The sequence below is a fragment of the Arachis hypogaea genome, chromosome 13 (assembly GCF_003086295.3).
Source record: "Arachis hypogaea cultivar Tifrunner chromosome 13, arahy.Tifrunner.gnm2.J5K5, whole genome shotgun sequence".
NCBI classification, from domain to species: domain Eukaryota; kingdom Viridiplantae; phylum Streptophyta; class Magnoliopsida; order Fabales; family Fabaceae; genus Arachis; species Arachis hypogaea.
In genome coordinates this window covers 36,369,247-36,385,104 of record NC_092048.1, presented here as the reverse complement: position 1 = coordinate 36,385,104, position 15,858 = coordinate 36,369,247, and the positions used below count along the sequence as shown (strand labels likewise).

The following is a 15,858-nucleotide window of genomic DNA, read 5'->3' as shown; positions in this document are numbered from 1 at the left end:
ATGTAGAAATAAGGTGTAGCGTAATCCGCTGCACCCTATAGCAGATTATGTATACGTGGATTCTCTATACATACCAGCGGAAGGCAATTGTAAAGAAGCAGAGTGTCATTTTCATAATGGATAGTGAGGAGAGTTTCCTAACTCTAGTGCATTGCTCTGGAAAAAGTCAAAAAAGTAAAAGACACGGTGTTAAGTTTACTGATAGAGAACCACTGAATGCTTTTATCCGGTCATCGAATACTTTGTCAGAGATAAAAATCAATATATTGCAAAAGTTTGGGGTGTGTAGGATCAAGTGGGTGAAAAAGTTGTTTTACAGGATTCCTATTAGTGTTGTGTCAATTGGTGTGAAGTATGATACATTTGTAATAGGGTCCGATGAAGATATGCGGGTTTTGTTTCACTGTCGGTGAAGTTTTTCAGAAGTGAGAATACACGAGTTGTATGCCAAGTTGGAAGATGGCATCGACAGTTCTGCGGCATCAGCTCCGAATTCTCAGTCGACTTCGTTGGGAGGTGCTTCTACCTCGATGCCTGTGGTTGTACCTGCGATTCCGTTTGTTGAACCTCCATCTGTTGCACTTGGGATGCCTAGTGCACCTCGTTTGATTCCTGATTTTGCAGGCGAGGGTGAACCAGATCAAGTTGAAAATGCGATGCGAGAGGATGATTTGGACAAAGAGCTTGTTGACATACTTGGAGACATTGATGAGGATACTCTGAGCAATTCACCTATACAGCATAGCCTATCAAATTTCGGCACACAGCAACATCCTCCATATTTCTCAACCTTGAACTTGGAAGCCATCAACCAACAGCTGGACGTAGATCCTACCTTTGGGGGTCAAGGATTGCATGATGGAACCGCTCCTACGGAATTTCAGATTGGCCAATCTTTCCAGAGTAAAGAGGAAGCTGTGTTGAGTGTAAAGGATTATAGCATCCATTGTGAAGTTGAGTACAGGGTAGTAGAGTCAGATCATTTTAAGTATCATGGGAGATGCAAGAATTTTGGTAAAGGTTGCACATGGTTGATTCGCGTCACACTTCGACAACGAAAGGGTACCTAGGAGGTTAGAAGGTACAACGGACCTCACACTTGGTTGGCTACATCGATTTCAACTGATCATTGACAGCTTGATTATCATGTCATTTGTGCAAGGATCTTTCCATTGGTTAGAGCCGATGCTGCAGTTACGATAAAGGTGTTATGGCAAGCTACAAAAGAAATCTATGGATTCAGACCTACTTACAGGAAGGTTTGACTGGCAAAGCAGAAGGCAATAACATATATCTGTGGAGATTGGGAAGAGTCTTATAGCGAGTTGCCCCGTTGGATACTTGGTGTGCAGTCCACCATGGAAAGAACCATTACATTGTTGGAGGCTTCTCCGGTTAGAGTTGTTGATCAGGTTGATCCATCTACCGTATATTTTCGTAGTATTTTCTGGACATTTCCTCCTAGTGTTGAAGCATTTCAACATTGCAAGCTATTGGTCAACATTGATGGTACTCACTTGTATGGCAAGTCTGGACGTACTTTGCTTCTGGCTAGCGCGCAAGATGAAAACTCGAATATCTTGCCCATTGCGTTTGCACTTGTGGAAGGGAAGAATGCAGAGTCCTGGTCTTTTTTTTCTTACCAACTTGCGACAATATGTGACTCCATAAGAGGGTATTCTGGTGATCTCTGACAGGCAAAATGGCATCAAGACTGCATTGAAGGCACCTAATAGTGGTTGGGTACCTTCTCATGCATATCGAGCATTCTGCATTCATCATGTTGCAGCTAATTTCTCCCTCAGTTTCAGCGCCACTCCCGATCAGTAGCCTGTGTACCAATGCGTCGTCGCCACTCCACATGCCTGTTATTAGGCACGTCCAGCACTTGCATCCTAGCAGGCGCCTGCGAGAATCCTCTGTGAAAGGCATCGACCAGAATTTCGACTGGCTTAGGATCATTGAATACGGCATCCGGTGACAGAATCCTGTGCACCACTCGGTGCCACAAGTCTAAGTACTCTGCAGATGGACCTGGGTCAGCAACTCTTTGGATACTCAGGACGGAATCAACTCTGTTGATCCAATGCAGATGCCATGTTTGAAAATAAGAGGGGAACCACCTATCTCCACCCCTACCATTCTTCGCATGAAGCCCGTCTATATTCAGGGCTGGCTCAGGTACATGTTGTACATCACCGAGATGTGGGACCACCCTATTAACTTGATGCCACTCAATCATAGCAAAATACATCAAGCTGGTAACCACCCACCATAACCTACAGTGCTCCTCAATAAGTATCTCTGGATGAACCACGACAAGTACGTCAAGCGCAGCATAAGTCTCCCACACAAACTGAAAAGGACAACAGAATCTATGGTTAGAACACTATATATAGAGAGGCCGGTGATCTAATAATGAAACATCCAACCACACACAAATAACTTACATCTCAACCACTCAATCGGTCTAATGTAAGGCGAAGCTAAATAAGTCATTGCTCCTTGGCATCAGATGTTGGTAAATAAGTCGTCCACCTAATGGATAATAATGTAAAATCAAAATTTAATATGGGATCTAAAAGGTTAATAACTTGACACAAATAGATGATACGCTCTGTGCATTAAACGATACCTGAACGCTAATGAAAAAGTAAAATCGTCAAACCCATGCGGCCTCAACGTGGGGAACCACCAGAAGATCCATGACTGTAGTAGCTGAAGAGGACTAGCCAACTTGGTGACATTTTTGTTGGTCACCTGACACAAGCATCTATACAACCATGCCAATGCAGCTGAACCGGAGCTATAACAGTCCATCTCATCAAGCTTCACTACAAATGGCAACCACCGAAGGTGAACCCGATTCGCACTCTTGTCACCAAACAACTGGGTAGATAGCAGCATCATGATGTATGCATGTGCATATATGCGAATAGTATCATCACTCGTATCAGCTAGTAGCACTTGAACCCTCTCATGGAACCATGTAAAATGAACTGTCATCTACTTGACCTTAGTCAGCGGCGGCAGCTCGCCGAATAACTCTTAAAACCACTCCCAAACTGGTCAATCATCCTCTATAAAGTGCTTGAAATCAGTGAGAAATCTGCAATTTTTTATTTTTTTAGTCTAAATTTTGAATTTTAAATCTTAAATTTCAAATTTTAAATCTTAAATTATAAATACTAAACTATAAATCTTAAATTCCATATTCTAATTCATATACCCTAAATACTAGATTTTATATTCTAAATTCTAATACTTAAAAGAAAATAAACTAACCTTTTCATTGATGCCTTCGGCAACGTGAGCAACGCCGTTAAGTCGATACAACCGATTTTTGTCCGCCATGGTCCCACTCGAATATGACCTCTCCAAATTTTTCAAACTCTCTCGCAGCCTCCTCCTCTCTCCCTCTCTCAAACCACAACTTTCTCTCTCAAAACAAAAGTTTTTCCTTTCTACCAAATGAAGAATTTATTGCTGGCTATTGTGGTTTTATAGCCAAGCTCCACATAAACCGTGACACCTTCTAGTGGATTAGGGTAGCCACTGTTTTCACATAAACTGTTAGACCCTATAGCAGTTTATGCATGATCTAGATCCTTCAGAAATCGCGATATCCTGTAGTGGTTTCTGCTTTGTATACATTTCAAGGTAATCTGCTATACCCTGTAGTGGATTACGTGCATATTATAAACATTTACACCCTGTAGCGATTTACATAGATTAAAAAAAGCAGAAAGATGTAACCTGTTTCAGAAAGTTGCAATTGCGTAAATTAGAAATCAATTTGATTTATTTATGTAAATTGCCCAAAATATCAAATGGATTTAATTTTGAGTTTCTTGGAGAATAATCTCTATTAACTTTATTGAACATTATTATTATTATTATTATTATTATTATTATTATTATTATTATTATTATTATTATTATTATTATTATTGAGTGACAATATATATAATTTTGGTTTAATTACTCTATTGATCCCTATAATTTCGCAAAATTTTCAATTAGGTCCCTATACTTTTTTTCTTTTTAATTGGGTCCCTGCACCAATTTTTTTTCAATTAGGTCCTTCTTGCTAGTAATTGGTTTAATTGTATAGGGACCCAATTAAAAAAAAAATTGGTGTAGGACTCAATTAAAAGAAAAAAAAGTATATGGACCCAATTAAAAAAAATTTGGTGTAGGAAACTAATTAAAAGGAAAAAAAGTATAGGGATTTAATTGAAAATTTTGCGAAACTATAGGGATTAACAGAGTAATTAAACCTATAATTTTTTATTTTATTTGTATATTAAATTTACTATTTATTTTATAGTTCAATAACTCAATAATTAATTAGTTTATATATATATATATATATATTGTGTAAGTATTTATTTAAAAAATATTAATAAATTTGATATAATTATGGGCAAAAAAATATATTAGGATTAATAAAAATACTTTTTAGTTTTAAATTTATATTTATTCAAAAAATTTAATATTCATTTTAATAATTGTGTAAAATTAACAAAAATATTAATTTGAGAAAGTATATATAATTAAAAATAAAAACAAATACATAGAGAAAATAATATTTGTTTACGTCGAAAAATAGACAGAGACTATTATGTCTGACAAAGAAAAATATTGGAGATTGATATGTGTATTAATTTTTTTTGGGGACTAAAATGTGAGTTTTTATTTTAATAAATAAAATAATTATAATAATTACTGAAATAAATAATTTAAAAAATATTTACCAAAATAAATATTCCTCTCTTATCTCGTTTACACTGTAAACAATATATATATATATATATATATATATATATAATTTTTGAAAATAATAAAAAATATTAATAATTTAAATTGGACCAAATTCTTAAAAATGGAACATTTCAAATAATTGGAAACATGGACAATTTTAAACAGTAAAAAAGACAGACAGTATATTTTAAATAATAAAAAAGATGAACTATTCATTTAAAATAATACATTAACCCTTTATTCATCCTTGGAAGTTGCATTCTATTCTCAACCGCGTCCTCCATTTTCGTATCCCCCACTTCTATTCTACCGTTAATTCTGCTCAACTACTTTCAAATTGTTTTTAAAATAAGAAAAGATTAAACAAAATATTTTTATATTATAATAATATATAAAAAATGGACACAAACAATAATGCAAATATTAATTTTAATTATTTTGAATTATTTTTGTACAAAAAATATTATTGAAAAAGAGATAAAAATATAAAAAAAGTTTTTATAAACATAGGAATGTATGTTTAATTTATTAATTATTATCATTAGAATTTTAAAGTTTTAATTGAATGGATTAAACAATAGTATTAATAATGGGTAGTTAGAAAAAAGATAATCGTATTAATAGTAGACAGTTTAATGATACACTTATATATGCTTTCACTTATTCAAGTGTTAGAAAAAGTAAACGTGTTAGTGTGTTTATTTAGTTATTTTAAATAGATAGTCCATCTTCTCAATTATTTAAAATGCACTGTTTATCTTCCGTATTATTTAAAATCGTCAATCTTTTTTATTATTTGAAACATTCTATTTGTAAGAGTTTAGTCCAATTTAAATTATTAATATTTTTTATTATTTTTAAAAATTATATTTAATTATTTATATATACATATATCTCGTTTACACTGAAAACGAGATATGAGAAGAGTATTTATTTCGGTAAATATTTTTTAAATTATTTATTTCGGTAATTATTACATTTATTTAATTTATAAAAATAAAAAAATCGACTAAAATGTCCGCTTTTAAAATCCTTGGGAACTGATTTGGGTAATTACTCTGCCGAAAAATAGACTAGAAACTGATTTGTCTACCGGAGTAAAACCTTAAAGATGTTTTTATGTATTAATTTTTATTGGGGACTAAAATGACTGCTTTTAAAATTCTTAAGAACTTATTTAGGTAATTACTCTAAAAAATATTATCCTCATTGTAAATTAAATAAATTTTAATTATTTATTATATTTTATATCAATATACTCTTTATTAATTAAATAAATTTTAAACTTTTATTATGATATTTTAATTAATGGTTCAGATTTAAAAGAGTAATATATTAATTAGATTAATTATTTTTTTTTGTAAAATGGTAACAAAAGTAAAATCCCAAAATTGTTGATTTATTTATTCACTCTAATAATAAATAAGTTTTTAAAGAACTCACTTCCTACTTTTTCCGAAACAAATTATTATTCACTTTAAAGTTCTGTAAAAAAAAAAGAAATTATTCAACCAATTTAAACATCCAATTATTTGAGACATTTATATTCAAATACTTGAGATTTTACAAGAAACATGTTCCTTTCAACACATTTTTTACTATAAACTTTTAATAAGTAAAACTCGAATTGAATATTATTGATTAAAAAAATAAAAATACTATATTTATATTAAAAATTAACTACTAAATTAATTATTATATATATAATTTAATTTATTTTTAATATAAATTTTATATTTTAATATATATTCTATATTAATTAATTTTAGTATTTATCTTAACATGTTTGGAAAAAGAAATAGGAGTGACTTCAGCTCCAGCCCATGCTCTGGGTGGTTAGTAATTCCAAAATCCAAATTGTTAGGGTGATTGTGTTGGATCTTGCTGTCTCCAATTGAAGTGTAGCTTTTTTTTTATTTGCTCGAGAATCCAGGAAAGCAGAGAGAACAACATATAAGCCAAGAAAATCTGGATTCTTGAGCTCGTGTTGTGTTATGGACACTGATTTTCTTTTATGAGCCACATGAATTAATTTTTTGGCTTTTTTAGCGAGACACTTCGTTCCATCATTTTCTACGATTCCTTGCTCCCTCTTTCCAGTTTTCACCCCCATTCTCCTCTCCTTCCATCTCCAAAAAGCACGTCCAATCTTTTTTATTGTCAACTTTTTTTTATTTGGCTATTTTATTTTCTCTTAACGTAAATATGATTGAGTTTTAACTCTCATTCATCAAAAGCAACAAATTATAACTTTTGTTTTCAATTGTTAGATTAAAAACTTAATTAAAAAAATTATTTTTTTATCAATTTTATTATTTAATCTCATTTGTAATAAGAGAACATCAAGAATAATTATCAGAATTCTTAAATTTTTTTTATAGTTATACTTTACAAACAAATATTTTTTCAATATTTTTTTTCACATCAACGTTTTTTATCTATGGTGAATTGGTGATGTCATCCTTTTACATCTGGATGATTTTGTTAAATTTTAAAATCTTTTCAAGACTATTTTGTCAATAACAAGTCAGGTACTATTTTGTCAAACACCAAATTCTTTTGGACACCTATTTGATATTTACCTCTTCATTTTATTATAATCCATTGGATTTTGCTAAATAAACAATAATTTTTGTAAACAATGTGAACAATAAACTCTAAAATTGGCTCAATAAAGTAAAAATACACTACATCCTCAAATTACCTACCTAAATTTTAATATTAGAATAACCATCCGCACACCTAGTAAACTGAACATATGATATATCCATTGTTCACATTGTTTAGTATTTTTATTGTCTACCTATACTTTTTCAAATAAATTTTAATACAAAATTATTAAATATAAATCACGTTAGCACTAATTCACTTTTTATTAAAATCAAATTTGTAAAATCAATTTAATACAAACTCGCATTTATAAACTTTAATCTAAACACACATCATATTTGTTTTCCAAATTTATTATTCTGTCTATTTTATTCTATAACTATAATAACATATTCTTAAATTCATAACAAAGTTAATAGTTATGTGTTGCATTAATTATTTTTTGACAAGTTATTTTATTCATACTAAATCATAAAGAGATAATAATTTAAGATTATCTTATTTAATTTAATATTTATAATTATATGCATATAATATCTAAAATTATATATTTATTATATTTAATATTATGTATTTATTTTAAAAATAATTAATAAAAATAAAATAAAATAATTTTAAGCTAATTTAGACTAATTTTTATTTCCTTGCAAATATTTTTATTTTATTTAATTATTATCAGAGTCAGCCACCACGTATATTATACAAGCAAAATTCTGATCGAGTGTTGAACGGTTTATAATAAATTAACAAGCAAAACTATGTGTTTTTTCTTGTTAATTTATTTAGTGCATTGGCGCAAAATATGAAGCCCTAGACCAAGCAAATTCATCTTAATGAATGGATTATTGGCATTAATTGTTAAAAAATAAAATAAAGTAAGTATGCCGGGTACTTTCTGTGGGTTGTCGGAGTGATTGGCCACAAAAAGATTCATTCAAATCTAATGAAAAAAAAGTTTAACTATGACACATGTATGTTAAAGTTATTAATAAAAAAATTTATTATAAACTAATAGTAAGCTTAACTTATGTTTTAAAAGCATATATTAACTAAACCTTAAAAAAACACAAAAAAGAACAGAGTTTAGAACAAAGAATTTTTATATTTATAAAAAAGAAAAAGTAAAAAGCAGAAACAGTTCCTTATTCTCTTTTGTAAACCACATCCTCATAATAATAATAATAATAATAATAATAATAATAATGATAATGGTGTTCTCAATTTATTCTTTTACAATTCTATTTTAAAAATTAAAAATATTATTTATATACTAAAATTAATTACTAATATATTTATGTATAAATATATATGTAATTTAATTTATTTTTAATATTTATTTATATTTTAACATATATTTTATACCAATAACTAATTTTAATGTATAAGTAGCATAACTCTTTAAAAATACTAGTCGTAGTTATTGTAGTTTACTGTTTACACTCAACAGCGGAAACACATACATAAATAAACCAAACAGAGTGCAGTGAGTTTTACGTACAAAACAGAGAGAGAAAGAACTCCAAAGCTCTCTCTACACACAAGCACAAAAAGTTTGTCTTAGAATCTCGCTGCTACGAACAAAAGAGAAGAGTTGGGTTGATGTCTGCAGAAAAGGGGTATGTAGGGTTGGGAGAGGTTGGTGAAATGGAAGAAAGCATTGGGTTGAACCTGAAAGCAACTGAGTTGAGGCTTGGGTTGCCAGGGTCAGAGTCACCGGTGAAGAGTACTAGTTTGGGGGCAAAGAGGGGTTTCTCGGACGCCATTGATGGCAAGTGGGTTCTTTCTGGGAATGGAAACGCTGGATCTGACTTGGCTTTGGGTAAAGATGCTTCCTTGTTCTCTCCTCCCTCTGACAATACCAACAATGACCCTCTTCCACTTCCACAACCTTCAAAGCCTATTCCTGCTCCTGCTGCAAAGTACTATCCTGCCCTCTTCTCTATTTTATTTGCCCCTTTCATGTTTTACTAATTTGGCATGCTTGGAAAAGTTTACAAATTAGTTAGTTGGTTGAAAACTTGAAACTTGAAAGTTGAAACCCTCCTATGTTCATTTTTCTTGCTGTGGTCAACAATTTATTAGCTAACTATGCTGTTTTGAACTTGCAATTACAACACATATCATAATGATAATGATATAATTGATTGATTATTATTGTTATGTATGTGAATCAGGGCACAAGTTGTTGGATGGCCACCAATCCGTTCATTCAGGAAGAACTCAATGGCAACTCAGCCTCCTCAAAAGAATGAAGCTGATGCAGAACCCAAGCCTGGTTGCCTTTATGTCAAAGTCAGCATGGATGGCGCCCCATACTTGAGGAAAATGGATCTCAACAATTATGCTTCCTATAGGGACCTCTCTTCAGCACTCGAAAAGATGTTTAGTTGTTTTACTCTCGGTGAGTTCTTCTCTACACACTATCACTCCTTTTCTTATGTTTATCATTACAGAATTAAGATCATAAGTATTTCGGTAAATTAGTCTGCTTGAGGATTGAATTTGTATACAAGGTTAGTGTATACTTGTATAAATGAAGGGAATTAAGTCGTGTGTAAGTGTAATATCGCCTAAGTACACTAATATTTTCATTACAAAGGATCAAGCTAGTTGGCTTCACTAAGAGTGCTATGATTACTTTTTAATAATTCTCTACTGGGGAGGTTCCTTATATGGTTAATTGTATTTGAATTATGTAACTGCCATCTTCATTTTTGTTACAGCTTCTAATGATGTTTTATTAACAAGTTCAGGTCAATGCGGCTCTCATGGGGTTTCTAGCCGAGATAATTCAAGCGAAAGCAAATTGAGGGATCTCCTCCACGGCTCGGAATACGTGCTCACCTATGAAGACAAGGATGGTGATTGGATGCTAGTTGGTGATGTTCCTTGGGAGTAAGTTCATCTTTTCTGCTTTGATTTTTAGGAGAATGTCAGTTACAGTCACACCCTCGTAGTTTTTAGACATGATATTGGTGATTATTTCCTAAAGGAATTATCTCATCGTTGTTGCTTGCTTCAGGATGTTCACTGACTCTTGCAAGAGGTTGAGGATAATGAAGAGTTCCGAAGCAATTGGGTTAGGTAGGGCCAAATTCTTTTGCAATCTCTACTTTCCTTCGTTTGTGAAAACTCATCAACACTATCCAAATTGGAATATAGAATAATGGTTTTAATGTATAAGACTGTTGCATTCCACTAACTTAAATGCGTTGCATAGTGTACTAATTAAATTGTCACACTTGTCTATATTCTGATTCTTGCAGCACCTAGAGCCATGGAAAAGTGCAGAAGTCGCAATTAGCACAATGTTATTGATACAAAAAGAAGCATATGATATTATATGATACCCTTTCTTGTTCTTGCTTATGTAAAATTCTACTTTGACATTGGAGTGTCGTGAACTTTTTTAAGCTGGCACCATATATATTGATGGAATTATGTTAGGTCTCTGTTATAGACGTCGTTTTAAGGTTTCTTAGGTTTGTTGCCCTTGTCTTTAATCAGTTATTAAGGCATGTAAATTTTGTATTACTCTAGTAACATTTGTGTCTCCCTACCAGTTAATGTAAGTGAAAATTTTGTTTGTCATAGGCTGTTTGTAATCATTCCCTGTTATATAAGAATGAAAGAGAAATTAATCCACGGTGATATACGCATGGAATATCTTACAGAAATTTCCAGAAGAAATGTTTGTTAGTTATAAAAATGAGAAATGACGTTTAGTATTTTTTTAATGCACCTTTTTAGAGTATAAAAGATATTTTCTGTTAGTTATAAGAAAGATAAATGACGTTTGATATTAAAAGTAGTAAGTGCACCAAATAATAAAAAAAAAGGAGGTTAATACACAGTTGCAACATTTTTCATGACAGTTGAGCTTTCATTTGTTCATCACTTATATAGTTACATTCATGTTATTTGTTATCCACGTCTCTGTGTCTTGTTAAGGTTTATCGAAGATTCTTTTCTCTTTATTTTCTCTCTTTTTCCCGCAAAGATGCTGCCTTTGAAGCGTTTTACTTAATTCCCACTTGGTTTTGGTTGTACTTCCAATAGATTAAATTACCCATCATCACGATTTTCCTAATTTTTATAGATGTAACTTGGTTATATTTTCAATCGATTTTCCTAATTTTTTGTTTTTAGAGACAGGACAGAACATGACACTGAAACAGAGACAATAGGACGGAGACATTAAAAATTATCTTTTGTGTATTGTGTTTGGATACAATGGACAAGACACTAATGTAATGTCTAGTATTATGTTTGGATACACATGGATAAGACTAAAATATTATATGAAATGACTAAAATAGCTCTGTGATTCCAAATTTTCTACATCAATACAAATTAATTTAATAAAAAATGAGAGTACGTAGGAGTACAGACGGAACTTGAAAAAAATATTTGAAGAGGCAAAAAATTTTAATAAAAAAATATATTAGTATTTATATTAAAATAAAATTTATAAATATAATTATTTTATTTAAAAATTTATTATTAATATGTAAGAATACATATGGTTAAGATTAACAAAAAATAAATTTGAGTTTGATTAATAAAAAATTTTGTTTAAGTTAATAAGCCAAATTAATTTTAAATAAAAAATTAATTTAAAAAAATCTATTTTTACATAAAAAAAATAATTAGTTTTTGCATATAAAAATCTATTTTTATTTTAAAAAAACTAATTTTTTTTATCTAAAAACTGATTTTTCTTTATAAAAAATTGATTTTTCTTTAAATTATATAAAATCAATTACAATTTATAAATTATTTTTTAGCATTTTAAAAGATTAGTTTTACTTTTGCTAATATTTATTTTTCAAAAGTTTTAAGATTAATTATTTTTGTTATTATTTTTATTACAAATCAAATAATATAATATAAGGTTAAAATGATATTGAAGTAAAACGATAAAAAGAAAAGAATTATCTATCCCAATAAAAAATTCTACAGAAAAGAGAGAGTACCTGGAAAAGAAAGAGATAGAAGAAAAAAAAGTATCTCTAAACAACCCAATAGGAAAAATAAGAAAGGGTAATAGTGTAAAAAAGGAAAACAAAATTTATAAAATTGTCCGTGTCCACTCTTCCAAATCACATGTCCATCATTGTCCTTCGTGAAAGAGTGGACACAAAAGTATAAAAAACTGTCTCGGAGACAATATGTCCAATGTCCATGTCTCTGCTTCCAAACACTTTTTAAACAAGTATTGTCCATGTTTCCGTGTCCTGCTCCCGAAAACAAACGCTACCTATGTAACAGATCAAGCAATAAAAAACCACATTAATTTGTATTACCAAAATATTTATGGAAGTCAAAGATTAATGAAAAATTTATTTTATTATTATTTTTATTTTTAATTGTTAATAAGCATAATAGATAAATAATAAAATAATAATTTATAAAATAGAAAGTAGATTTTATAATTAAATAATATATAAAAAAATAATTTATAATTCAAATTACATAAAGACTATTTGACAATAATTAAAAAACTTAAAAAACATGTTTTGTTATTAAACCATTTAGTGTGTTTGGATTGTGGTTGGTCAAACTGGAGTTTGAATAAAAGTAATTTATAGAATTAATTTTGGATAGAAATAAGTTTGTGTCAATATGATTTATGTTTGGCAACTCTTTACCAAAATTGATTTTGATAAAATAAATATTGTTTGGATAATATTAGTTAAAATAACTTTTAGATAGATAATTACTTAAAAGGATATGACATTAAATTATAATATTATTTTTTTATACATGTTTAATTTTTTTTTTATACTTTTTTCTCATATATTTTTTATATAGTATATTTTTAATATTCTTAGTACTCTTTTTTAGTACATTATAATTTTTAACTATTATTATTATTTATGATTAATTTTTTATTTAATTTATTTTACCTAATGGGATCAATAAATTTTATTATAAAAAATAATAATAAATATAATACACAAAAATTATAACTATAAAAATATATAATGTCAAATAAAAAATATAAATAATAAAAAAAGAGTTCATATAAAGAGGAATAATAAAAATTCTATAAATAATGCAATAACATGTATAAAGAATAAAGTTGGTAAAAGAAAAATAAATATTGAAGGTATTGGCTAAAAACACGTTAGTGCAACGGAGAAGTTAGAAATTATTGCTTCTTGTAAACGTGGTTTTATGAACAAAATTACTTATGCATTTGTTGAGAAGAAAATTAGCCAAACAAAAAAATGAAGCTTTCAAGAAGCTGTAACGTATTTTTTTCCTTTAAACATGGTTACCAAACACACCCTTAATAATCCAAATGACCATTGAATCCTTTGCCCATTTTCAAGGCTTCAACTCACCGGAGTTTCTTAAAGGTGCAATTAATCCCGCTTGTGGATGAAATTACAATTCTTTCTCTTTGTTGTTCACAATACTGTCCGCTTTGTTGATTCCGATAGCAGAACTTTGCAAAAAACAAACTAATTTAACGGCTACATGGAATAAATCCAAATTCACAAGCCATCATCAAAGTTGACCCAGTATCTCAGTTTTTCGTTTTTGGTAAGATAGATTGGAGAGTCTTTAATTTTGAGCATTACATCACAAATTCACGTACCCACACACACTATATGGGTTCCTAAATTCCACTACATGGAATAAATCCATATTTCGAACCCTTCATGGAGGCCGATAAATCTACCATTTTGTGTCAAGCCTCATTTGCACCCAGTGTCTCATCTTATCACGAAGGAAGAGTGATGTTTCTGTTTTTGTTCCTAGGAAGAGTGAAGGTTGATTAGCGGGATTATATCGGTCCCTTTACTCATTCAAGTGGTTTTGTCAACAACGTTTAATCAAGTTGGTTTAAATCCAACAAAATTTATACATTCACGTGAATCAAATACTTCTTTTTCACGTTTTTTTGCATGTTTTTTTCGGTTTTTTTTTATTTTTTCTTTATCGTTATTATTTTGTTGTTGCGGTTGTTGTTGCGTTGTTTTTCTCTTCTTCCTGGTTATTGCAATATTTTTTATTTATTATTTTTCTTTGTTTAATTTTTGTTTATATTAAAAGAGTAAAACAAGAAAAATTATGAATAAGTGAAACAAGAAGAAGATGAAGAAAAAAAATAAGGTGATAATGAAGAAGAAGAGAAAGATAGAGGGTTTTGAATTGTGTAGTAGTATTTATTTAGAAAAATAGTAGCGAAATTTTTTAACCATAACAAGAAATTTCTTAATTTTGACACTGAAATATTTTAACCGTGACACAGATTCTTGTTAAGAGGGTAAAATACATTGTACTAAAAATCAAATTGGACCAATCGGTTTAATTGGGTTAACCGGAAACCAGTGACCAAGCCAGTTCGGTTGACCACATAAACCTGCCTGCAGAAATCTATCAGAGAACTGGTCGAACCGATAGTTAACCGGTGAATCAGTTGAATCGATCGGTTTTTTAAGAAGTTTTCGGTTTGGCAACAACTTCAAAACGATGCTGTTTTACATTAAAAAAAACCCTAAATCTTCTACCCATTCAGCACACCGCAACCCCCATTTGGCCATTCACACTCCCACCCCTCTCCTCTCTGAAATTGAAAGAAATCAACAATTCAAGCCCTAGCCACCCAGTGATCCAGCCACCGCAGCACCGCAGCCACGTCAACCACCGCAGGCACCTCTGTAAGAACCAGAATTTTTCACGTAAAACCGTTTTAATAAAATAATTTTTAAGTGCCCGAAGTAGGTTCAAAATTTAGAAGTTTTAATTTGAAATTATAAAGGTGAAATTTGAATTCAATAAATTTTTTGAGTTGAAAAACGTATCTTTTTCGAAAAGTTTTGTAAAAGTATGTACTAGCGCTTAAGCCGGCAGTACCGGCTCTAGTCTGTCCAGTACCGTGTATTTTGGAAAATAAGATTTTAAAAATTGATTAATTTTTTTGAAAGGACCAAAAATAATTTATAATCGAAAACTGTGTGTTAATCTTAAAGGTTTTGGTCCAAAGTGGACCAAATGGACCAAAAATACTTAGCGGGTTGGACCGGATCCAAGTGGGACAAATCTAAGATATATATACTCCACTTAAGTAGCAAAAAGAGCCACTTTCAGCACAAAGAGAGGGAGAGCTCGTGGAGTTGAGAGAAGGAAGAGGGTTTGGCTTGTCACTATTCACTCTTCTCTTTTGAGAGCCATAACTTGAGCTACGAAGCTCCAATTGACGAGTCGTTTGCGGCCATGCGAAGCTCTCGTCGAGCTCTTTGTTTCTATCTAAGCAAATCTGGTAAAAAAAATCGCGTCTCAAGATCCAATTTCCCGACCTAGTTTCTGTGCATTTTTTGTTATAGTTTTTTAGTAGATTTTGTGGTTTTGGTTGTTTAGGTGATCTCTAATAGCAGGTAATTATTGGACTTTGCCCCAATCCCTTTGACAAGGTAAAGTTTCTCATATGCCCTTGTAGTGTTGTATGTTGTGGTTTCTAGGTTTTGATTT

General features: G+C 30.5%; 1 protein-coding gene across 1 annotated transcript; it reads left to right on the top strand.

The window, feature by feature from the left end:
* Nucleotides 1-8,784: 8,784 nt before the first annotated feature.
* Nucleotides 8,785-11,019, top strand: LOC112738088 (auxin-responsive protein IAA27). The gene is made up of 5 exons (XM_025788377.2): nucleotides 8,785-9,293; nucleotides 9,549-9,775; nucleotides 10,128-10,269; nucleotides 10,397-10,458; nucleotides 10,641-11,019. Exons 1-5 carry the CDS (start codon nucleotides 8,974-8,976, stop codon nucleotides 10,676-10,678), a joined length of 789 nt encoding a protein of 262 aa, XP_025644162.1. The 5' UTR covers nucleotides 8,785-8,973; the 3' UTR covers nucleotides 10,679-11,019.
* The last annotated feature ends 4,839 nt before the right edge of the window (nucleotides 11,020-15,858 follow it).